This window comes from Anser cygnoides, chromosome 1 (assembly GCF_040182565.1).
Source record: "Anser cygnoides isolate HZ-2024a breed goose chromosome 1, Taihu_goose_T2T_genome, whole genome shotgun sequence".
NCBI classification, from domain to species: domain Eukaryota; kingdom Metazoa; phylum Chordata; class Aves; order Anseriformes; family Anatidae; genus Anser; species Anser cygnoides.
The window spans coordinates 9,783,727-9,809,897 of record NC_089873.1 but is presented as its reverse complement, the minus strand read 5'-3'; the positions used below and the strand labels follow the sequence as shown (position 1 = coordinate 9,809,897).

The 26,171-nt window shown below is 34.9% G+C and overlaps 1 protein-coding gene across 4 annotated transcripts in view; it reads right to left on the bottom strand.

Annotated features, from left to right (window-relative positions):
• The window catches only part of SEMA3E (semaphorin 3E), a 150,856-nt gene that overhangs the window by 56,480 nt on the left and 68,205 nt on the right, over window positions 1-26,171 (bottom strand). For all 4 annotated transcript variants that reach the window (XM_013180479.3, XM_013180480.3, XM_048062719.2 and 1 more), the window contains exons 2-4: window positions 14,229-14,389; window positions 6,587-6,646; window positions 588-707 (exon numbers count right to left, since the gene is read on the bottom strand). In XM_013180479.3, coding sequence (XP_013035933.1) covers window positions 588-707; window positions 6,587-6,646; window positions 14,229-14,389 — 341 coding nt within the window. The remainder of the gene's footprint in view (window positions 1-587; window positions 708-6,586; window positions 6,647-14,228; window positions 14,390-26,171) is intronic.

Genomic DNA, 26,171 nt, shown 5'->3' with positions numbered 1-26,171 from the left:
TGATTCTTTAACTCTGATCTAATATAATTGAGGCAGGAATGATCCAGATTTTATAGATTCTATGCTACACTTAATGATCTGCTGTGTAGTATTATTTCACCCAGTTAAAATTAATATTAAGGAATTGCTGAATACATTCAGCATTGCTGAATACAATCGACACTAAAAGCTGAATTCAGTAAAAAATGCTTAAGATATTCCATCTGCCATCAAACTAAATATATGTATTTGTTATACAGTGCACTATTTCATAAAACAAAACAGAAAAAAAAACCAGATTGTGCTAAAAAATGAAATATTTAAGAAGAATGCTGTTTCAAAAAGTGTTGTATCAGCTCAAATGATATAAAATTCTAAGATGAAAAGATGAGGCTTTAGTTTAATTCTCCAAAATATACCTTATTAGTGAGATCCCCTAGTCACAAACTTAATTTTGGATGATGATTACATTTCTATTGAGAAAAACAACCTCTTGTATGCTTTCTATGAGAACTCTGAGCACTTGAATTTAAATATTTATTTTTAGCCATAGAGGTTTTGCTGCAATATAAATCTAAAGAGTCATTACTATAAAAGAGATTTCTTACCTCTGATGGATGCCCAACCCTAATAAAGGTACAGAGTGGATCAAAAGCTCCTGTTCCACAAGCCAGGAGATGTGTTCTGTTGTATCGGTGAAGGACACGGACATAATTCGCACATTCATCCTAGTTTACATAAAAAATATACATCGAAATATCTTAGCATTTCTGTTAAAAAGGATAGATTAAAAACTTTTTTTTTTTTTTTTTTAACGTCATGTGCCTTCAGGTGGTGGTCTGCATACAGAGAATTTCTTTTCCATCATGTATAAAATCTTAGTTCTCCCACTTTATACTAGTACCTCAGTCTCACCAAATCCATGGATGGACACTTCTGTTTAGAAGCATGTTTAGAGCTTTTATTTATCACAGCTTATTTTAAGCACTTTATGAGTCAGGAGTTAATAAGTTATAAAACATATTTTGTGCTTCTTTAATCTCAAGTATATTCTCTAAATCTAGATATTAATTTTACTAACTTTTATTAGATGCACTGGGCATTAACTTCAGAGCAAGAGATATGAATAGTCAGCAAATGGCTTCCCTCACAAGTTAAATAAACTCAAGAAAAATAATGCTTTTTTTTTTTTTTTCTTAAGGCTACTGCATAACTATTTTGTGTGTGTGTAATTCATTGCTAATCAATATTTTTTATTTTGTATAACATCATGCTTTCTTTTAGTTCCACCATTCACACTCTCCTTTGAAGAAGAAGTTATTCATTTTCCCTGAGGCAATACTTTGGGACTCAGTGTATTTGCAGCTTCATAAATATTGCAATTAAAAAATTTTTAAGCATTGCTTTGAGATGTGGGGTCATTACTCTTCCTGTGCTAAACCAGGAACAGACAGAGTGAGAAAAGTGTATCCATTAATTTTGGAACTCCTGGGACTTGAATTATTGGAGTATTTAATATTATGCAATATTTTCTATATCTTGAGTAAAATTTCCATTCATTTTCACTCATTGTGTGACATTTCTGCCTCTCAGACCCTGGGTTTTAAGACCCAGGTCATATGAAGTGGAAGACAATTATAATGGGATTAATCTCAGATAACTTCAGCTATTATAAAGTTTAGCCTTCTAATCAAAGCTTTTCTTCTAGACTCTTCAAATACTCAGTGAAGAAGGCCATACATCTCCAAAAGACAAATTAATCTATCATAAAATGAATGTGTAAAAGAGAGTGGAGGAATTTCATTTTGGAAATTTTGCTCTCAGTCCAGTTTTTGGACTAGTATATTTAGATAAGAACAATCCTGGTTCTTAATGACCATTTGAAAGAAGTTATTGTTTCAGAGGATGAGTCTGTGGCAGAGCCATGGCCAGAATACAGCTCTTGCAAAGCTAAGTTGGGTTCAAAACTAAAAAACTGTCTTTTGGCAATCTTTTGCAGAATTTGCAGCATTCAGTGCAAGTCTTCTAATTTATCCAACAAAAAATTAAGTATCGTATGGAAAAATTCTCCTTTGTTACATGCTTCTCCTTAAACTATCACTGAGAAGTTATGTTATGGTAATTGAGAAGTTTTTTTTTTTTTTTTTTTCCCAAAATGATGGTTGACTCTAAAATGAGGGCTTAAAACGAAATGATGGAGGGGAGAGAGAGTAATCAGCAGCCCTGTGAATGATGGACAGGGTTGATGAACAGAGGATATGTGGTGATGTGACAGGAATGACAGGAGCACGGAATCAACAACATTGGGTGTAAGCAGGGTCACTTCCAACAGTTGCATGTAAGCAGGGAAATACATACAGGGCACCAGCGTGGAGAAGTCTCTCAAACCCGCTCTAGGAATCTGACATGCTGAGGTGCCTCTCTTAAGTGCCAGTACACTAATGCACACAGTATGGGGAATAAACATGATGACTCAGAGATGTGGATGCAGTTGCAGGATTATGATCTTGCTGGGGTCATGGAGATGTGGTGGGATGGCTCCCTGATGGAGTGTTGTAATGAAATGATGCAGGCTTTTTAGGAAGGGCAGGTTGGGAAGATGATGAGAAGGTGCTGTCCTTTATTTGTGAGAGCATTAAGCTCTGCCTGTGGATGGATGAGGAGCTGACTGAGTTTCATGGGTTAGGATTAAAGGGAAGAGAGGGATAGGTGACATTATACTGGATACTTGCTACAAGTCACCTGGAAATGTAGAATAAACACAAGGCCCTTGACAGACAGATAGGAGCAGCCTCACATTCATAGGACCTGGTCCTTGTAGGGGACTTCATCCACACAAGGCAACTGGACACCAGGTTCTGCTTAAATTGTCTCTGCTTGTACATGGGCATCAGGGATGGGGCCATTCCCCTTCCATCGTCAACTATTCTGTGATTCTGCAAAAGAAATAGGTAGCCTACACAGGCAGGTAACACGCTGTGTAATTAAATATGAATATCATAGAATCATAGAGTAGTTTGGGTTGGAAGGGTCCTTAAAGACCATCCAGTTCAAACCCCCCTGCCATGAGCAGGGACACCTCCCACTAGAGTAGGTTGCCAAAAGCCCCATCCAACCTGGCCTTGAACACTTCCAGGGATGGGGCAACAACTTTAACTGTTCTGGGCAACCTGTATATGCAAAGGACAAATGAACCTTGTTTAATATCACTCTTTGCATTTCTTAATTCTTAGATTTTTTTATTTTATTTTGTTTCCTTTTCATTTTTTTCTTTCCTACTTTTTTTTCTTTTTTTTCTTTTTTTTTTTTTAAAAGGAAACCGATAATAATAATAATAATAATAACAACAACAATAATGTCTTCTTCCATGTGGCATCTACATGGTCTGTCACCTGACAATACTTTTTAGACCCACTGAAAAAAAATATTCTACTTAAATTCCTAGACAAACAGAGAAACAGTGAATTGAGATTAGTGGGATGTCATCAAGTACGTGAAAATCAGCACACAGAGATACCCACTTTGCTTGTATTTCATACATATTTACTAACTGGCAGTAGTGGAATGTTAAAACATAGTAGTTTTATGATGTTTTGTAGCTTTTTAAGTAGATGTTTTGCACTGATATTCTTCCTCATTCTCTCTCTCTTCCAAATATGACCTTCCTGACTTATTCCCTCTGTTCTGTCTCTGTGGTGATCTCTTTTTTCTCCATTTTTTATTATTATTTTTTTTATCCACATATCTCTGCAACTCTTGATCTTTGTCTCAAAAGCACTTTAGAGGAACAGAGATCTTAGGATTATATTTTTCTTTGCATGAGCAAAAATTATACAATTTTTCTCCTGTGTGTCTTCACAGAAAAGCATGAAAAATTCTGCGGAGAAGACACCAAATATAGAAAAAGTCATTCCAAATGGGTAGCCTTTATCAAAACAAATGAAAAAAAAAAGACAACTAGACACTGCTGTTGACCCCATTAATAATATCTTGTACATGTAACAAGGAAGAATCAGGCAGGAGATATTAAAATAAGTTGTCTTCCTACTATATTAAATTATTAAATATTGTGTTTATCTTTAGGAGGCTCTGTAGACATATTAATACATTTGTAGAATTTCATTCATCTGAAACTTCTTAGTGTGAAGGAGTTAGTCATCACAACATAATTTGATTTCTGTTTCTGTATGATTTCCAGTTCTGATAAAATAATTGAAAGGATCAAAAGCTCTCAGACCACAGGCCTACAGGTGTGTTTCCTGGCACACTGGATGAGAGCAGAACGATTTTATCCTTGGCTTGAACTGGATCAGAAAAGTGTGACCTGAGTTTAAGACGATGCAATTGTTAATACAAGACTTTTCCAAATGTCCTCTTTAGTCTGTTGCAAGCTTTCTAAAATTTTGTTTATGACTACAGTATTTGGTTTTACTGGTACAAGACGAACCGCTAAGATTTAAAGATTGTAAAAGCTTGTAAAAGTGGTTTGTTGTGTCATACAGAGAGAGCTAGCAGAGAACACTTGGAGTTCCTCAACACTGAGATGCTTATTACAACATTTTCAGACCTCCTTAATATCAGTTATGCAGTGAGCACCAGATCTTTTGTAAAGGAAAATAAAGATGGAAATAAACAAGAAAAAACTTTGAAAGACCACTGATGAGTTTTTTTGTTTGTTTGTTTGTTTGTTTGTTTTCTCAGAGACTTTATAGTGTGAAAAATAGAATTCAGAACTTAGAAAAGGCAAAGGGTTGATTTTAAGATATAACACCATTAGGACAATATTCATTTATGGCTACAAAAAATGAAGATGAGAAGGCAAGTAATTTTGTTTCTAATTTAGATTCTCTGCATGTTGAGCAATTTAGCTCACTGAATACTGATCAGGTTAATGAAAATTACTAAGGATTCTCTGAAATTAATTAACCTTACCCATTTACATTGTCCCACACATAATTAGGTCTTGCATGAGGACCAGAGTATCATTCACTATTTGTTGGTATTAAAATATTTCCAGCTTTCACAATTTTAACATTTTTTCCTGTTTTTTTAAGACACCAATTCTGTATTCTTGTGTTTATTTAAAAATTCTCTGATTTTCTTCTTAGAAAATGAGACAGCTGACATTCACAGAGAGAATGTGAGAAACATATGTAATGAATGATCATATTCATTACAGTGCACATTTGAAGACACACTAGCAGAATGAATTTTTAAAGGTTTCAAATTTTAGGGAATCCTTAGAGAGTCTGAGGGTGAAAACTTTACATTACATTGGAACAACCATACCTATTTATGCATTTATTTAACCCAAAGAATATTTTCAAAGTATCAGAAAATACATTGTATTGTGTAATGGTGAAGAAAAAATGACAGAGCTTTAATGTAATTGCAGCCTATGCTGAAAAGTAGTATTAAATAAAACTGAAACACCTTAGATTTTTGATTCATTTAATATGACCATGAAGTTCAGATAATATAGAAAAACACCATATTCAACATGACACCTGAAATCCTCAAAGGTCCAAAAGCTTCCAGAAAAATGCAATGAACTTCTAATATACCTAAAAAAAAATCAGTTCTAAGCCATGTGAGTGCGAGGACTAAAGTATTAAGTAGAATAATTAATAATAATAATAATTATTATTATTATTATTTTATATTATCTTTTCCACTCTGATTCATCCATTCCCTTGATGTGGACGTTTCTCATGCTTGTACCTCAACCAGAATCTTTATTGCTTCCTAGGCTTCACAGTGAATATGTGGTGGTATCATCAAGGCTGCCTGATTGCTGTGTTTCGTGGGAAAACACTGCATGTGCCCTTCCTTGTTATGTGTTCTTATCACTGTTGCTGTAAAACTCTCATCATTTTCAAATCCTTTGCTAAAGTGTGAGCTCTCACAGCTGTGAGATTTATTAGGTGTTGTATTTGCTGTGTATTTATGAGGTGCAGATAATGAGCTTGGTACGCTGCAAAATTATAGAGAGCTCCCATCCAGAAGAACTTTCATCCTGTCATGCCAATGATATCAGCCACTGTATGTCAGTGAGCTTTCATGTCTTTTCCTGGGAAGTGATTAAAGTCAAAGCACTGAAACACAAGAACAGAACAGCTTCTAGGTTCGTTAAAATAAAATATTTATATTAGTATGCCAGAAAACCTACAGGGCAAAAGGATTTTGAATATATCTTATAATTACTAATAATTTAGCTGCTTTTTGAATGTTTCTAGAGAATTTGAATTTTAGAAATGAATTGGAATGTGAGAAGGTTTAAACAGATAAGATATTCTACATGTATAAAAAGAAAGGGAAATAGAAATGGGAAAAGGAATTACTAAGGTACCTTCTTTGCTATCACCAGAGAAAGAATTAGGAGAAAGTTCAGATGATCAAGCGTTCATTGCCTGTTTATGAGCTGCTTTGAAAAGCAATTAAACTAATAATTTAGTGTATTCATAACGGTTACATATTTTTAAGCTGCAACAGTTAGAATTATATCTATGCTTTGATCTATCTGAAATTTAGGGACGCTTGAATCCTTGTTTTGGGTCAGCAATGAGTATAATAAAAGTATATTTGATTTGTAATAAATGATACTTACAGCATCTCTTCCTTTAATTATGCACTCTTCTGCCTGAAGAGGTGTACTAGGCCAGTGAATCTGAAGAAAAACAAACATAGGAAATCATTCAATTGGTAGTCTGATTGTATTAATACAGCTTTTCCACTGCTCTTCATGTGAGACTATTTTATTGCATGGTATAACATTTAATCAAGTTTCTCTTACATTTTGAACAGATTTCAAGCCAAATAATTTAGCTAAAATATCTATAAAAGTGTACAAGATGGTGACATACTTCTGTTGCAACATAACAGTTTTGCATAGGGTAACTCAGCAAAATTAATACTAGTAAACAGATTTAAAAGAAGTTAATGTATTGGACATTTTATACAAATTGAGTAGAAATGTCCCTGCTAAATTGTCAGTGACTTCCAACAATTTCCCTTAGAGTATTAATTTTGAACTACTGATTTCCTGCTTTAAGTGGCACTTAGGAAAGAAAATGGCTTACAGGGAAGTTAATGAGGGTCAGCAATCAACCTCATGGGAGTAGGATCAGCTCTTCATAGTCAATTACTGGAAGTGAAGCCAAATTATACAAGTAGGATCATTTTTCTGTTACCTACTATAAAAAAAATTAATTTTCATTCCAAATGCATGATTTATTTGGATGAAAACAATGTTAAACATTGACTGAGTAGACTGGAATGGTTACTTTATTTCTTAGTATTTTTTAAAGTGAAAAAAAAATCATGTTCATTTCAGTGATAACAGGCTTGGCTGAAAACAAATAAGTATGAAAAAATGGATGTCATCATTAAGATATTTTTGTCAACAGTCCAGTAATAAATTATTATTCTATCTGAAAAACATTTTAAAATTAAATCCATCTCCTGTTAGGTTTTTTTTTTAATTATATTTACTTCATTTTCTTGAAATAATTTTAACCCCCTAAAAATCCAAGTATTTAGAATAAGTTATAAATCCTGGAGTCGTACTAAAAAAAGCTTGAAGTCATAGACTCATAGAATGGGTTGGGTTGGAAGGGACCTTCAATACCATCCAGTTCCAACCCCCCTGCTGTGGGCAGGGACACCTCCCACCAGACCAGGTTACACAAAGCCCCATCCAACCTGGCCTTGAACACTTCCAGGGATGAGGCAACAATTTTAACTGTTCTTGGCCAATGTGTTCAATAGTGAAGAATGTCTTCCTTATATCTACTCTAAATTTACTTTCTTTCAGTTTAAAACAATTCCTCTTGTCCTATCGCTACACTCCCTGACAAAGAGTCCTTCTCCAGCTTTTCTGTAGCCTACCTTAGGTACTGGAAGGCTACTATAAAGACTCCCTGGAGCCTTCTCTTCTCCAGGTTGAACAACCCCAACTTTTTCATCCTTTCTTCAAAGGAGAGGTGCTCCAGCCCTCCGATCATCCTCGTTGCCCTCCTGTGATCTCGTTCCAATACGTTCATGTCCTTCTTGTGCTGGGGTTCCAGAGCTGAATTCAGTGCTCCAGGTGGGGTCTCACAGGACCAGAGCAGAAGGGGAGAATCACCTCCTTCAACCTGCTGGTCACACTGCTTTTGACGCAGCCCAGGATACAGTCAGCTTTCTGGACAGCAAGCACACATTGCCAGCTCATATTCAGTTTTTTGTTATCCAACACCTCAAGTCCTCCACAGGGCTGTTCTCAATCCCCTTATCACCAGATCTAGAGGTCTTTATTTATAAATAAGGACAGGGATGAGACCATTTTATAACAAAAGATCAAATGTTATTCTTGTGAACTTCAACAGCTTGCATGTGCTTAGGTCTCATGGCCTGAATAAAACCACTTACGTTCAGACACCATTTAAATCTTGCAAGGAATCTAAAATTAATCAGAACTTTTGTTTTGGGTCAGATAGTCTCATAGTCACCTATATATGATCAGAAGTAACTCATGCTTAGGATTTGTATTGCTCTTAGGTACTCTGTGGAGGTACATGAACTCTGTTGAAGTCCTGTGAAGGCACTAATCCAGTCATCATTCCTGGTTTATTCAGCATAAAACTCAGAAGTCAAGATCATTTACTATTTCTTTTGCTCATTGGCAGAGGAGGGAGTAGGGAACAGCCTGTTCTTAACCCAAAGGCCTAGAAGTTAGAAGATGTGAGCTCTAGGATCTCCTGAGTCTAAAATTTTAAAGCCACAGCTTCAACCACAGGGACGTGCTCTGCTCTTACTGGTAGGCTAAAATTTTTTTTTTTTTTTTTTTTTTAGCCCAAAAATGATGCGTGGGGGTGTTAGGAATGCAGAAACTGAGAAACCACATCATGAATGAACAGTTGACTCTGTAACCTATTACCAAATATAATGTGTGTAGGTGATTGTTTTTGTACTTAGTCCAAGTGCTATTCAAAATATTTCATGTACACATTCTCCACTTAAGAAATAGTGATTAAAATACATAAACAGGATTAAGAGAGAGATTAAAAAAAAAAAAAAAAAAAAAAAAAGGAGTTCAATGTTACCCCTTTATCTGGAAGGCTTAAAAGCAGATGCAGAATAAGCAGGAAGGACTTGGTCCTTAGCATACTGTGATGAGAAGTGGAGGATGCGTGCACAACCGTCTTGCAGAGTTGGAGGGATTTCCCTCCTGGGTGGATTGTTCTTATCAAAAGGTTAATGAGCAACAGTAGCTGTACTGTATCTACCACTGCTGCTGTGGATCTGCTTTTTAAAACTGACTCCTGTACAAATCCTCCAAGTGAAACCCTGTTTTTGTTGTTGTCTCAGACATATGTGTATTACCTATTAGGATACTTATCATAGCTAGTCATAGCAAAAGTGTCTGTCAGAAGGAGAAAGGCAGTCACCTATGTACCTTTTCCATCAGTTATGCAAAATTGTGGGAATCTATCTTGTATTTTCATAGCCAGTTACCTACACCTAAGGCAAACTCATGTTAGTTGCCTGAAGTAATTTCTTACAAAGCTTATGAGTCTTAATCTAAACAAGCATTAAGATTTTGATCTCTTCAAGATTCTTTTATACTTAGACCTAGAGAGACTCCACACATCAGATTCATAGCATTCTTCAAAATTCAATTTTATGTGCATACTAAGTCTGATCATAGTGCTCAAAAATGTGTAAATGTAAAAAATGTAAAAAAAAAAAAATAGTGTTGAAAAACACTAAAAAAGTTGTTTTTGTTGTTGGTATTATTATTATTATCATTCCTTTTAATCATGAAATCTTCACAAGAATTTTTTAGCTTGGTTTACACAACTGATAAAAGCTGTTTGGTCTCTCTATGATCATTTGAAAAGAAATGGGTAGTAAATGGCCTAAGGTAATAATACTTTATCAAGGTGTACTTGCTGTACTTAAGTATATTTGTGCAATTAGTACATTTTCCCTTAACCAGATTAAATAAGATTTTTCTGGACTGCATGGATATCCAGATATTAATCAACTGTAGTGGTAGCCTTTAACCTGCCACATGTAATTTTTCCTTATGTTTATGCTTTAGGGTTATGAAAACTACCAGTTTCAACTTTGAATTGGTTCTTTGACAGGATTAAAATCTTTTGGCAAGCTGTCAATACATACTGTTGAGAAATTTTTCTCTGCATCTAGACTGGAATAACATCACAGTAACATACATTTCATGGTGCTACAAGCTTGACCTTTTTTTTTTTTGGACATAATTATTTAAGAGTTGTCACTACTGCAGATTACTGTGAAGTAAGTTTTTAAATTTCATGTTTAGTGATGTTTTCTCATCTTGCGCCACAATATTATTATCCTTGATACCTGACTGATATAATTCTTTGTTGAAAAGAATCCTTTGTTAAAAAGATAGGAAAAAGCTATACTTAAATATGCTCTTTGTAGGAAAAAAAAAATATAGGGAGTATAGTGCAATAGAAATGATAGTTACTGAGCAAGTTCAGATAGGGAAAAAAACTTTAATTGCATCTGGAATCCTAATTAGAATCTCCAAACAGCTTCAATACTCAGTCACTAGTCTCAGAAAAAACAGGATGTCATGTTTAATGAAAAATAATTTCAAGAAATTATATTAGCTTCATAGTACTTCAGGCCAAAACGTACTACTGTGTGAGCTAGTCTGAACTGTGGTATATGACAGAGCAATTAAGCAACTCCAGTTCTTGTTCTGAGTCAATACATACTGCTTAACTAACACATAACTTTTGTTTAACTGAAATGCAAATTCTGCAAAAATAGCCTGTTATGTCTGGGAGATACTATGTGTATGTATCAACAAATACATACCCATCTTACCTCTTGCAAAGTAATTCCAGTGGATAATCAAACTTATGTGCTTCTTACTTCAATTTGCATATGTTTCTATATGATATTCAAAGAAAATGCAAGCAAGCGGGCTTGTGTTCAGCTAGCTCTAGAGCAGAAATACAGCTAGCTTCACCAGAGGTAAGAAACACAGGATATGTTGTCAGGGCTTTATTATGTATTACAACACCAACATAAATCCTAACCTGGAGTTATCTCACAATGGACCAGAAACAGCACATTGAAACCTGCCTGCACAAGCCTCTACTTATGAAGGCTTTTCTTCATAGCAAGCCCTTCCTAAGCACTTTGAAGCAGAAACTGCACAGAATGAATATCTGAAAAGAGTTTTTGGACAAATAGGAAGTACAATTTAATTTCACTTCTACAGGAGAGGAAAAGAGGTTGTCCTCCTTGGTTGCTCTCAAACCAGTGGTTGTCCTCCTCTGTAAGCTGTCAGATCACTGAACTACCGGCATTGGTTCGAGTTTTCTGTCAACAAAGATGTGCTCTGGCAACAATTAAAATTAACTGTAATTTTTTTAAAAAATAAACTTGGCAACAGATATCAAATAAAATTCTCTATCAGTGTGTTAGCTCATTACAAGCCTTAAAGACTTTGGATCAAATCCCAAATATGTGCAAAGTTTGATTCCAAAGGTGGTATGAAAGGAAATGAAATCTCTAGGGAAAGCAAAGGTCATATGAAGTGTACCTCTGAAGATTTGGCTTTACACATGGTTTCAAGTAGTTTTATTGCTTTAATTCTCTGTAAATACTTATATCCACATTTAATTTTGGCCTCTATCATTCTTGCCACTGATATTGTTAGGGCATTAATGTTAGAAACCAAAACAAATTATTAGCTTTGTTTCAAAAACTTATGGTAGGATGTACTAAACACTAAGAGAGAAAATCTCTGTGTACCATATGCAAGGGAAGATACAAAGAATAAAAATACAAAGTAGGCCAAGGAAATAGAATATGACCAGTGGAGAAGAGATACTCTGTGTTTGTCCAATATGACAAAGAAGGTCTACACCATGTTTGTGAGCTCTCCCCAAATCTCCAGCTGATAAAAGAATGACAGGAACAGTTTCCTTCCCTGAGAGATATTTTCCATTTTTTATGTATTTTTTCTTTACTGTATATTATAGGTGCTCAGAATAATGTGTGCCTATGATCTGTCTTTGAAAGTGCTGCTTCATGTTTGACAGATGTAAAGAATTGAACTTTAAGGAACAGTGTGGTTTATCAAATGAGGATTTATGGGATACATACCTCATATACATCACACGTTGAATTCATTAGAAATGCTGGATTACTTTGACAGCCAATAGGTCTCAAATCATAAGCATTTTATGTCCACTCAGCATTTTGTTGTTTTTCTTTGGGGGACTCCTGACATTCTTGCTAGAACTGACTACCTGAGGAATTACAGGGTCATTTTATGGCAGAAGGGATACATATCTGGCTGGGAGTGGGTTTTATTTTTGTTTTTAGAGAGCATACTCATCTTCCAAATTGTGGAAGATGGGATGGCAATGGATTAAAACACACAAGCTATTTGCTAGAACAAAAAAAAAGAAGAAAAAAAAAAAAGATCAATGAGATCTACCCCAAAGCTACCAAATTTCTGAAAGATCTCTTCTGCTTTTCTGCAGCTAGTGATTCATCCTGGTTACCAGAGAGAAAATAAAACCCAGAAACTTGTCTCCTTCTTCTTATACTTTCACTAGATTATAACTGGTATCTTAGATAAATTAAACTAAAGTCTTTAGTCTGAAAGAAAAGGTCAAAGGCTAATCAACACACACTTAAAGGCAGCTTAATACATAACTTTGATAATAATGAATTAACTGGTCTCTTGTTTCCAAGAACTTTCCCCAGCATATCTCAGTAATTAAGCGATCATATAACAGAAATGTCTCATTCCACACTTTTGCTGACAGTGCTGTGGGACAATCTAGTTTTCCTTAGCTATCACTGAATGAGATCTGCACTGAGTGAACACTGGGAAAAGAGAAAAGGATTGTGACGTTTGTATTCGAGGGAGATAAGTCCCAGTGAGGTCACGTTTCAAAACATGTTAGGTGAAGCTCCATTTATTCCAGTGTCTCATATTTTGCACATCATAAAAGCAGGCATGTAGGCAAGAAGCGCTTCCATTAATTTGTCATACTCTGAACGTAGGTCTCAAGACAGCGTACAGATGTAAATGGCTGATCTTCCATTTTAAAACAACAAAAAAGAGAATAACAAACTACCAGAGTGTGTCTAGATGGAACGATGGTGATTGGACAGAAGCATAAAATGTTCTATCCTGTCATCTTTCTTCATACAGATTTACTGCTGAATAGGGAATAAGAGAGGGGAAGAAAAGCTTATTTTATAGAAACAACTGCTTCATAAATGTCTTTATATCCCTGAGCTCTAATATTTTGTCACAGAATATTAATAAGTTTTGTCAAATGGAAAAGGAGTTAACTCATATCTGACTGTGGAGGAGCAAAGCTCAGTATATAATAGTGACCTCTGAGGAGTTAAAAAATTATTACATATATATATATATTTTAATGTAGATAAATACCCAAATGGCCTCCCTGAGTATCTCTGTTTCCCTGTATCTAAGATTGCCTTTCCCAAACTGTTTATAAAAAGGATAAAACATATCTATTCACAATAACAGAACATGCTAATTACCCTTAGAAATAAGGAAGTGGACCGGATGTTGGTGTGAGAACATGCTGTTCACTTACAAGAAGGGACAGAAACAAAAGAATCTGAAACATTGTGACTTAATTCCCCTTTCTCCTCCCACAGACCACAAAGTAGACTTCAAATGATACTTTCAGTCAGTACTTACAAGCACTGGTTTTGAGCAAGTGATGCATTTTCTAAGGAGGGGTAGAAATTATTGCAGGATTTATGTTGCTTTTGCATAGTTTATGTGTTCTCTTATAACTTATGTTTTTTGTTTGTTTGTTTGTTTGTTTTCCTGGTGCTGTAGAAAAATTCCATACTAATAACAGGGAGTGATTAAGCCTTAATTATATAGCAGAGATACAGAAATTAGGTATATACAATGTACTGTGCAATGCTCTAAATTTTAGTAAACATGCTGAAAAAAGTGAGACTGAAAAATAACTATGTGAACCCCAGATCTCTTCACCTAGAGGGGTCATTAAGAGTCATTTTCATTGGAAAAGAAATGATAGTTAGTGTATTTTTTTTACAGGTAAACATGGCATTAAAGATCATACACAAAATGTTAATATCTACAAGAACTCCATTATCTCATTTCCACTCATGCAAACTCTGATGTTTTGTGCTATACATTATCAAACCAAGTGATAAATATATATATCTGTTTACTCCACCTCTCGATAGTTGTCACTGACTCGGTCCAAACTGAGGGAATACAAGAGGTCTCTTCCTCCCACAAACAGTCGCTCTTGATACTCATCCAGCAGCATTATATGAAGGCCAAGATATCCAAATGGGCTATGAAAGACTGACGTCCTGTTTAAATCCCAGAGCTCTGAAATACAGAGTACACATGATAAATACCATACAGCTTAGATTCATGGCTTCATTTTCATATCCTCCTAGGGAACTAGACCAGAAGCTGTGGGACATTAAAATGCTAATCATATAATCTTTGAGTAAGAAAGAGACACAAAACACCTGGGAACAATTTTCAAAATGAGCCAGCTTTCCAGAAGACTTGTATGCGAATCTTTATATCATAATCTTTGTGCACGATATATCATGAGGTGGGAATTGGGGGAACAAGTTTTCTCTCAAATATTTTATAAAAAGGAAAAAAAAAAAAAAGAAAACACTGCTGAGGACATTAACTGAAATGTGGAAATAGGAATGAACTGGTGGAAATTGAAAAATTACTGGAAATTGTCTCCTTGCCCTTCCCTAGACATGTAAAACTGCAGGTTTTTATTGTATGCACAATGTTGTTCTGTTTCTGTGGTGTTGGTTTTTTTTTTGTTTGTTTGTTTTTTTTGCGGGGTGGGGAGATGGTAAGGGTGAGGGTGGGGAATGGGGTATGGTAGAGGATGGAGAAGATGCTGTTGCTTGTTTTAAACCCAGCACTGTGTCCACTTACTTCATGGAAAGTGTTGGCACTAAATTCAATAACAGTATAAACTCTGTAAGATACATATTCATAATTTTCCAAGTGATTACTGATTTTGTCAAGAAATATGTTGACCAGTTAAGGGGATCTGGGGCTTAGTTGTGTATGATCCAGACTGAAGTCACTTCTACAGAGAAAGTAAAATTCGTCCTGTGTAATGTTGCAGAAACTTGGAATCAGGCCTCAGGAAGGAAGAAAGAGGCAAGCATTGGGGGTATTTCTGCACTCTCAAGCAGATGGTGCAGAGCACAGTTTGGCTCGCAGCATGTTGGAGAGGCTAAGAATCATTTTGTTGTTGGGGAGTCTCAAAAGAATTCATTACAGACCGTGCCCTAGGACTGTTTTAGAAACAGCAGAGCTGGGACTGAGGGAAAGCACTATATTCCTATATCTATATCATGGTGAATTGTTTCATTTTGAAGAAACAAAAGTCACTCTTGGTAAAAGTCACTAAGTTCCTTTTAGTTTTATCCTCACAGCTGTCTTTAAACATAACTTTCCCAGTTGTTTAGATGTGTCCCAGCAGCTGATGATGGAAGAAGTGGGATTGTCCCAGGGGTAGGGGGGAAAAAAAAGTTAAAAATGGACCCTCATCTGGTCTTCTGTGAGAGGACTGGCCCCCTGTGTGAGGGAAAGTCCTTGAAGAGAAAGAAAGAGAAAGTTCACGTGTCAAAGAATGTTCTTGCATTGGTGTAACACTCTGGCATCCATATATGGAATACCATATATGCCAAACATATATTCTGTGGTTTTCAGAAACTGATTTGCATCTTTAAGCTAAGAATGGCAGCTTCATAATGGATCCAAATACAAAACTACCAAAATTCACTTCACTATTAAAAATGTGTCCCGAGTTCTCCGAGGAAAGGGTGTTCCAAACAAATGAGATCTAAGTTCTGTGTTTGAATTCAAATTTCTCTTACTTCAAAAAGATTTATCATGACTAATTTTCACAGAATCACAGAATCACAGAATCATCTAGATTGGAAGAGACCTCCAAGATCATCTAGTCCAACCTCTGACCTAACACTAACAAGTCCTACACTAAACCATATCACCATATCATATCACTAAGCTCTACATCTAAACATCTTTTAAAGACCTCCAGGGATGGTGACTCATCCGCTTCCCTGGGCAGCCTATTCCAATGCCTAACAACCCTTTCCGTAAAGAAGTTCTTCCTAATATCCAACCTAAACCTTCCCTGGTGCAACTTTAGCCCCCATTCCCCCTCGTCCTATCACCAGGCACGTGGGAGAATAGACCAATCCCCACCTTGCTACAGCCTTCTTTAAGGTACCTGTAGAGTGTGATAAGGTCACCCTGAGCCTCCTCTTCTCCAGGCTGAACAATCCCATCTCCCTCAGCCACTCCTTGTAAGACTTTTCTCCAGACCCCTCACCGGCTTTGTTGCCCTTCTCTGGACAACAATTCTTATTTCCATTCTTGTGTGAATAAAAACAAAATAGAATCCCAGTAGGGTTTACTCAGATTCTTGTCTTAGAATTTCTCATTCTCTCCCTCTTTTTGTTTTGCAATTTGTTACTCACCATTCAAAAGTTATCCACAATAACATATGTAAGAAATATTCCAGTTGAACAGAAAAAAAGGATTTTTCTGTCAAACCAATACACAGGGGAACTGGTATGAAATGTCAGATTAAATCTCTGGTTTAGTCTCAAGGAAAGACTCCTAATTTTCCTCAAAAGATACCTTACTTACATCTTAAATTATAGAAAAGAGAAAAAATAAATATTTTTACTTGAAATAAATTTAGCATTTAATAGCTATATTAATTTAACATGAAATTTGGCATTCTAATAAGAGATTTAGCATTCATTAAGGACATTTTCCAAGGCCAGCTTGGATTGGGCTTTGAGCAACCTGATCTAGTGGGAGGTGTGGCAGGTGGGAGGTCTATGGCAGGGAGATTGGAATTAGATGATAGTTAAGGACCCTTCCAACACAAACCATTCTATGATTCTATGAATTCAATACAACAAACACAACTTAATTTTATTTTAAATTAGTATTTATATTGTGTTTGTGGCATTGAAGGAGTTTAGTAATTAGATAAATATATTGCTATATTTGTTTACTAGATTCGATTCATGCCAACAGAGGCTTAAAGCAACTACTTTCTGAAAGCTGTTTCCTTAGATGAAAATATTTTTTTATCAAAGGAGTCATTCAACCTCACAAGTGATTTCTTTCCTGAGCCATCTTCAAAAATAATCTACTAAATAGTTGTGGAGAACTGTTTTAATATCTAGGCTTTCCATTACATTTTTCAACAGGAGAGGTTAAAACACTTTGCACGTGTGTTTTTGGATTGATTTAACAAATAGAAAAAGTAAGTCACAGAAAGGAGTATCTTGATGAATAGAACAAGAGCCTTGTTTGTCGAAGCTTAATGCACTGACCATTTTTGGCAGTGATACACCTAGTGCAAGACTGAATAGCAATGTGGAAATGGTATTTTCAATGCAAGCTTCTCTTGCCGAGCAAATCCAGCAGATTTCTCTTTCAAAAGAAAATTGCCTTTTTTTTTTTGTGATGAAATTATAAATGGAATACAAGAAGAACTGGAAATATTTTTTTTGGTCCTAAATAAAATGACTTTTTATTAGTAAGAATATCAAACATCCAATTTATTTTATTTTCACATCAGTCTTGTGGAAAATGAATTGCATTTTAAAGTTCTAATTATATACAAGCCATGAGAGGATACTCTGGTAATTTCCCCTGATTTAATTTCATCTTGTCCTGAATGCAAATTTTTCATAGATAAGACAATATTTCTTTACATAAATCAGAGAAATCACTCGCTTGTTTTCAGTGAGAATACTAAGCACAATGAATTCCTCTACCTGATCATTTAAACTGTTAACTTACTCATGTAAGAGACAGTTCTGCCAAGTACACCTATAACTTTAATTGTCTTAAATAAACATTGACTATATTAAACACCTCTCAAGATCAAGCTTGTAAAAAGAAATATTTTTAGGACTGCCTCCACCAAATCTATACAGGCATATTTTTGCTGTAAGTTTAGAGATCAGCACAGAAGTAAATGTGACATCTGGAAGGGCTGCAAAACACCAAGCAGGGAGATCTGGGGAAAAATTTGGTTATAAAAATACAAATTTATTAGTATTATGCAGCTCCTTTGAAAGGTACTAGGTTTTGTGGGCATTGTAGGACAACTGAGATATTAGGACAGTGTAGGAAAATAGGTTACAGCACCTTCTGAATACCAAGAAAACGGGAGGGATATCCCAGGGAGTCTAAAATGGCACTAGATGCCTGTCACTTCTAAGCAACTGAATCTTGCTCATATATGGCTTCATGTAAATTACCAAGCTTATGCTTGCAAGGGTTGCCTTGTGACTATAGACTCCTCAAGGTGTCAAGAGTTGTGCTTCTGGCTATACCCACATCCTTAAATTGAACAACGCAGTTCCTAGCTCATACTTAAACTTGAACACAAGCCAAAAAGAGGTTGTTCTTCTAATTAATCCTAGGATTTAATATCTGCAATTATACTGAACACATCTAAAACACAAGATCAGGTGCAACTGTGATTTTCTTTGAAATTCTGGACAGAGAAAATATAGCAATGCCTAATATTTTAAAAAATATTCTATTGTCTTAATTGGTCACCTGAGAAATAGCAGACATGAGTTCAATTTCCTTGTCTAAATGCATCAAAACACAGATCTTCCTCTTTCCATAAAGAGGACTAATCACAAGCTATTAACTGCTAGATTGGTAGGGAGGGATGGATGCTTTCTCCATTTCCTGTTGAAGCAGTGCAACAAAATTTTCAGGTTCAGGCAGAGTGAACAAGCAAGAGCATGACACTAATTTAGTAGTTAAATTGCTTTTCTGGGAAAGATGTGCTGGCCCTAGTGCTCAAGATAGTCTGTGCATTTTATATTAAAGAGTTAGTGAATAAAGTACAGTAACTGTTCTAGCACATGGACAAGAAACTCTCAGCTTTTCTCACATGGGAATGGGTAAAGATTTCAGATGAGTAAAACCCTTTTGTTTGCTGTGTTTCTACAGATTTCTGTGAAAACAAAACAAAACAAAACACCTCTCTATAAAGGTTTTCTGTGAAAAAATAAAAAGCAAGATAAATAAAAAAAAAGAATAATTTTTGAGGGAGAGTGCATTGTTACTGCTCAAAACAAAGGACAAAAGAGAAAAGAGAAAAGACCATTCCTTTTCCTAACAGTTGATGAACAAGTTGCCTCAGTGTAACGATCCCCAAATTTGAGAAAATGATATTATTGATAGTGTAGTGTTTTACTATTTTAACTTAAAAGCTCTACACAATAAATAAAAACACACCATTACAATATGAATGATCTTTTTTACGTACTGCTTCAATATTTACATATTCATATTCACTATACTTAAAGTGAAGGCCTTAAAGCAAATCCGGGCTGCTAGATTATGTCTCATAAAAATACTACAACATCCATGTAGAACAAATTTAGTTTCTTCCTGCTTTAAATGCTGAGAATAAACCTTCAGGTTTGTTGTGTTTTGCCAGTGCTTGTTGGCAAATATTGAGACAGATTTTATTTACTGTACTTTTTCTTATAACAAATATAATTCAGTTAACTTATTCATACTTTATCCCTTTGACAAGAAGGATTCTATTAGTTATTTGTCAAGAAATGCTAGCTATATTCATAATATCTGTAGGTTTTTTGTTTGTTTGTTTTGTTTTTGTATATTTTAATCATAGAATCATAGAATGGATTGGGTTGGAAGGGACCTTAAGGATCATGTAGTTCCAACCCTAATGCTTTCTAACTTCTAAAATATGCTTAGGACATTAAATGCAGAAAAATTGTTACTTCTTCACAGTAGCCAGAGTATAGTGAGTTGTCCAGTTTCTCAGAAATTAAAAAACATAGTGAGGAATGTATAGCTTTAGACCTTGGATGCAAATAAATATCATTTCAGCATTACCTTCTATTTTCCTAAGGAGTGAAAAAGTTTCTGTTACTCTGCTCTGTTTTCCATAGCATTACATCACCACAACAGCACAAGTCTATTTGCCCTTTTTTGCCCTCATAAAAGTCTTTGGTTCCCCTTTCAAATTATACAGCGATGTACTCTCACCTCCCACACTACTTAATTCTGCAGAACATTCTTCTGGCAAAGATGTTTTCCAGATGCAGGGCACTGACACATGAGTCTAGCACTTTGAACATGTTGAAGAGGTAAGGTGCACATCTCAGTGCTGCTTTACAGGAAGAGGTAACAATTGGGTTTGCCTTCTGTCCCCATCAATAATGTAAAAGGCCACAGATATAAAATAGAGGTACTGTGAACACCTGGAGGACATTTCATGTTTCCAATTATCAGCATAGTCTTGGAGTATAAATATTATAATGGAAAAGATTTTGTAAGAGCTTGATGAGCCTTATATAATGGTATTTAATTCAACTAGTTGCTATTATAGGACAAGTGAAAACCAAAATCTGCTTGTGCCTAACAGGGACAGAAAGAAAAAGGAAGAAAAACAAATAGGAGACATATGGAGACAGCCTGAAACATCTGTAACACAGCTTATGAACTATAGGTTAAAGTATCCTTCAGTTTCAAACCACCAGTACTTTAAGGCAGGTTAATATTCAATGGTACTCTAAAGATTCATCCATCACAAGGACAAAAATATGATCTTACAAGTGGCTGGATCTTTCTGACAAGGTTAAGACCTCTGAATGGCAATATTCCACTAAAATTGGTAACAGGAGACAGAAATTTTCTTCCCTGGGAAAAAAATAGTAGACATGAAAACTCACCCCAAAATTATGCTGCTGAATATGAGCTAATGCATTAGCAATTTTACTTTCCTGCTCTCACAGTCATCAGTCATCTAAGTTGCTGCAAAACTAATTACACAGTCAGGACAGAGGCACTACCTCAGGTGAACAAGTAAGCGACTGAACCAGTCAAGCAACAGATAAGCAAGCAGTGTAAAACGTCCAGAAACAGCTGAAGTTAATGTGGCTACATGAGGTTTGTGAGTAAAATCTGAGCAAAAAAAATCTGAATAAAATTTTAAAGGCAGAATTAAATGCAAATAACAAGCTAATTCAAAAATATAGTAGTAATGGTGAAAGTTGCCATTATACTATTAATACCTGTATCTTGAGATACTTTAGTGCCATTTAGGGAACTAGAATCAGTAGGAGGTAAACTTAAAAGTCTGTGAGCCAGACTGAAGTATGAACTTTCACTGCTCAAGGTTTTATCTCTGTGGCTGGCAGGCAGATGCCTCAGAAACTTGGCAGGGTAGGAGACAGAAAACAAAGTCTAGTAATGACAAGCAAAAACCCATTAGTTCATAAATACTCTCACAGGACTCAGCCTCTGCTCCTAACAGCAGGTGAGTTTGGCTATGTAGCTATATTTGGAGAATGTAATTGGCTTCACAATGTGAGCTGGTGCAGCAAAGTCCCCGAAAAATGTTGTTTCATTGGTGCTTTTCTAGACACTTCCTAAGAACGTGTGGATCTAATGATGAAGTTTAATTATAGTGAAAAGTAAGCACCCTCCTTAGAAGACCTTTGTCTGTGACTTTGTTTAAATTACAGAGGCAAAAGATTCTGAAATTGAAAGTTATGGTATGGACAGTTGAGGAGATTTTCAATTTGTACACAGTATAGTCTCTCTTTTCTCTTTAAGGCTGTTGGAAAAATCTATAACTAGAACATTTAATAAATCATAGGGTATATTTTTGTTTCTTCTACTTAGTTTATGGCAGAAAAATTTCAGTGGAATTTGAAATCCTTTAACACAGCTATTCATATTAGCTCATGTCCTGATTCTTGATATTTCCATTTCATGTTATTATATTTTCTTCTGTCACATCTAGCAAATACTTAGTTTTTCTTATACTTAGTGGCAAAATATTATGTTCAGTTAGTACCACTGTAACTGGTCTGTTTTTAGTTACTAAACAGAAATTTGACCATTATAAATCTACCAAGGCACATAGTATTGCTATGCTACACACTACTAAAAAACAAAAATTATTCTTAGATGGTATTTCATGTTTTTAGTTCTTGTTGGAAACTTCTGCAATGGAACTGTATATCAAATTGAAAATAAACACATATAATCTTCATACAAGCTAGATTTACGGCAATTTTAAGCAGAAGCACATTCTAATAAAAAAAAAAAAAAGTTAAGTTATTGTTAGTAATTCTTAAAAAGAAATTCAATGTAATATAGTAAAATCTGGATATTTTTCATAAGTAATCAAACCTACCTAGAAGCTATGGCCAATTGACATTTTCTTAAAAGAAAACTTCTTTGTAAATCAACTGATAACATTTACAGTACCTGTTAATGATACTGTCGGTTGAAGTGTTATTTGCCTTCTGTTAAATATGTGACCCTAAAAAATTCTGGATATTACTTTAGATTTACATGAGCTACTATGGCTTCAGATATAAGGCCTAATCCAGAGCTCAACCACCATTTCCCCCGTTAAATTCATTAACTTTAAGCTAAGTAACCACACCAATACTCACAAAATATTTGTGAAACAGCGTATTAATAATGGCTTTCCTCCTGTATTTTATCTGGACTTGAGAAACAACAGGCATGACATTATCCCAAAAAGTGATAAATCCAATATGTAAATGGCGTTCAAAGGATAATTGCTTTAATGCATTCACAACATGCTTTCAACAAACTGGCACTCAGCATGTGTTTTCAGGTATTTTAAATTAAGTTTACTATACTGATTCCATACTTAGTTCCACATAATTGGATATTGCTTGCACAGTGATGGATCATTTATTTTTTATTCATTTTGATGATAAATAGCAAATTTTGGGAAGCATTCAAATACATTTTCTATAGTTATAATGACATATATCTATTACCAGGGACTTTATTATCTAAATGAATTGTTTAGCTTTCCAGTGTGATTTTTTTTTTTTTCTCAGAAAATGTAGATACAATCCTAAAATGTTCTCTACCAATACATTTTTAAAACGTGGTTGTGATAGAAAATGTTAAACCATATTTCTTATATTTCTTGCTTATGCAAAATGACTTAATACCATTGTTGTTATTACATTGCCCCAGATCTCAGTCCAAAGTAGAACAGACATCTACTCTTATGAGCAATATTAAACCAGTATAATGTGACTGCCTAAAATTCTCTAGTGATTTCAAATCCTAATGGTCCTTATTTCTTTAATAAAACACTTTGAGAACTGGTGATAAGAAGCGATAATGTTGTACGCAATAATTATTATTATCATTATATATATATATTTCTAAATATAGAATTCATGACAGAAAGCTTCAGAAATATGTTTGCCTATAAATACTTTCCAGCAGAAATAGAAATCAGGTATTTTTAATACAAAATTACTTCATTCTAAAGATGACAGCAGCATCCATGAAATAGTCTTTAAGCACATTATTCACGTCATCCAAGGCATTTCTATGGAAGAAAGCATTTCTATGGAAAGAAATGTTATTTTTACATTATGCTTGCATAAAATGTTTTACATTATGTTTAATATCTTAAGTGTTAACAAGTGAAAGAACCAATTTCTAAAACCCTTGAGTTTTGGAAGATACATATGGTTCAAATAATCATAGCTCTCTTCTGATGAAACACAGACAATCCGGTCTCTTGAGGGCTCCATTTATTAAGGTGTACTGCTTACTACATGCTTATTACCACACCAATCTGGTAAGGGTAGAATTTTTCCTATGGAGAGATCCAGTGTTTTGACAGAAAGAGAATCTGGTGCTTTCATTTAAAGGGAAGATGCCAGAAGTCAGGGTTTTATGCTATTCAAAATGACTGTTAAATTGAATTTCCTTTGAAAAGATGGAAAAAAATGAGCTATCCCATGTGATTTTCAGGGGCATATGTTCTTGGGCAGGATGGCATGTGATTGACAGTATACGTAAGGCTTTCTAGAATCGTCAACATGATAAAAAACAGAATGAAAGAGAAAGGAGACATAAAAAAAGCAAAGGGAAAATGGAGATGGAAAGCATGAAAAAGATGAAAGCAAACTTTCAAGTTATTTTTTTTTCTGACAAATCAATTACTCACAGCAGATACAGACTTTGAGATAATATTCCATAGGTGAATTTAAAATGATTAGCTAAACCTCACATGCTGAAATAAACTCATGTTTTACTGAGAACAGCATCTCTAAGTATCAGTGAATGGAGCTATGTGGAAATTATTATATTGTTACACCAAAGTCCATTCTCTTTAATTGACAAGAATAGCTTCTTTTAAAGATTTAATTCACAGAATAGAGACAAGTATTCAGCTGCTAAACATCACTGTCTTCAGAAAGCCTACCTAATTTGAGGTAGCTAGCACTTACATATCTGTGATTCCATCCTGTTCTTCCTGGTACATCCCAAATACTTTTGAATATTTATGAAAATGTAATACATAAAAAGTCTGTTTGTTGTACCTCCTATTTTATTTATTTATTTATTTATTTATTTATTTATTTATTTATTTATTGAGAGGGATTTTTATGTAAGAATTTATACTCTTATACTGTTGGTGGGATTTGCCTCATTCAGCTTTTATTTTGTTTGGTCAAGTGTCTAGTTCAAGATCACAGAATCACAGAACTGTAGGGGCTGGAAGGGACCTCAAGAGATCATTGGGTCCAACCCCCCTGCCAAAGCAGGTTCCCTAGAGCAGGTTGCCCAGGTAGGCATCCAGACAGGCCTTAAATATCTCCAGAGAAGGAGACTCCACAACCTCCCTGGGCAGCCTGTTCCAGTGCTCCGTCACCCTTACTGTGAAGCGGAACTTTCTGTGATCCATTTTGTGGCCATTTCCCCTTGTCCTGTCCCCACAAACCATTGAAAATAGGTTGGCCAAATCCCACAAATATAAAAGATATTTATCCTGCTGTCATATTTATTTATTTATTTATTTATTTTTAATCAGAGCAAGAGAAAGAGGAATTCCTAAATGATATTTCAAAATATTTTGTACAGGAATCCAAAGGCATACAACCTATTTCTATGCTCTGAATTTTAAGGAAGCCTACTAAATTTAATAGGTGAAGTCCACTACAAAGTTCATTCTATACATTAGCTAATTTTGTACCTTGACAATGTTTGCAATTTTCAGCACTGCAATGAAAAGCAATACATAGAAATAACTGTCTTTAAAATTTTTGTCTCCACTCTTTCTGCCTGAGAATGCATAATTAACTGTAAAATGCCAGGTAGGTTAAATGCCTTGGAAGAAAGAGACAGATAAAAGCTTTATTTGAATAAATTTGGACATGTACTTGAAAGATTTCAGAATCGATAACACTTTGCAAACAGTAGCAGTCAAAACTTGAGGTATTTCTGCATTTGTCTTTGAGATGGTAGAACTCAGCAGAGTTGATCTTAAGCGGTGCAACCAGAGATTAAAAGTGAACATTAGACAGCTCTTAATGGTCACATAAATTTTACAAATTATATTATGAACCATTGCACTTTTCTTGCAATTTCAATCTTGAGAAAATTCTTACAGTAAATTTTGTTATGATTTTGATTAAACATCTAACAGTCAGAAGCTACCTCCTACTGAATTTCAGATGTAATTTGTTCTCCTAAACCTTTCAGATGCTTTTAAAAAATACCCAATGGTAAAAAAAAAAAAAAAAAAAAAAAAAACAGGTCCTGTCACGCTAGAGAAATCTACATGTAAAGTGGAGAAACAATCTCACAAAATTACAAGTAACATCTCTATATCCTCATTCAACCTGAGAGTAACCATAAAAAAAAACGTTTTCCTCCTCTTCCTCCTTCAAATTAGAACACCACCTTGGTATTACCCTGTCCTGATTCATGCCACATGGTACGTATAAATATCATCCATGTATGGGGTGTTCCTGCATTTTTTTCTTCACTTTCCCTTTACAAATTTACCTTTTTCTTGGTTCTTGCTTAGGCATTGGTGCTTAACTTCAGATTTTTTACGAACCTATCTTTTCTTGATATAGCTGACTTTACAGAAGGTAGAACATTAGATATTTACATTAATGGTGTTTATTCCTCACAAGGGTTATTGCTTTCTTTTTTTCTCTAGTATGTAGATATATAGATGTACTACAGAAATGAGAGGTTGACATGTCTTCAT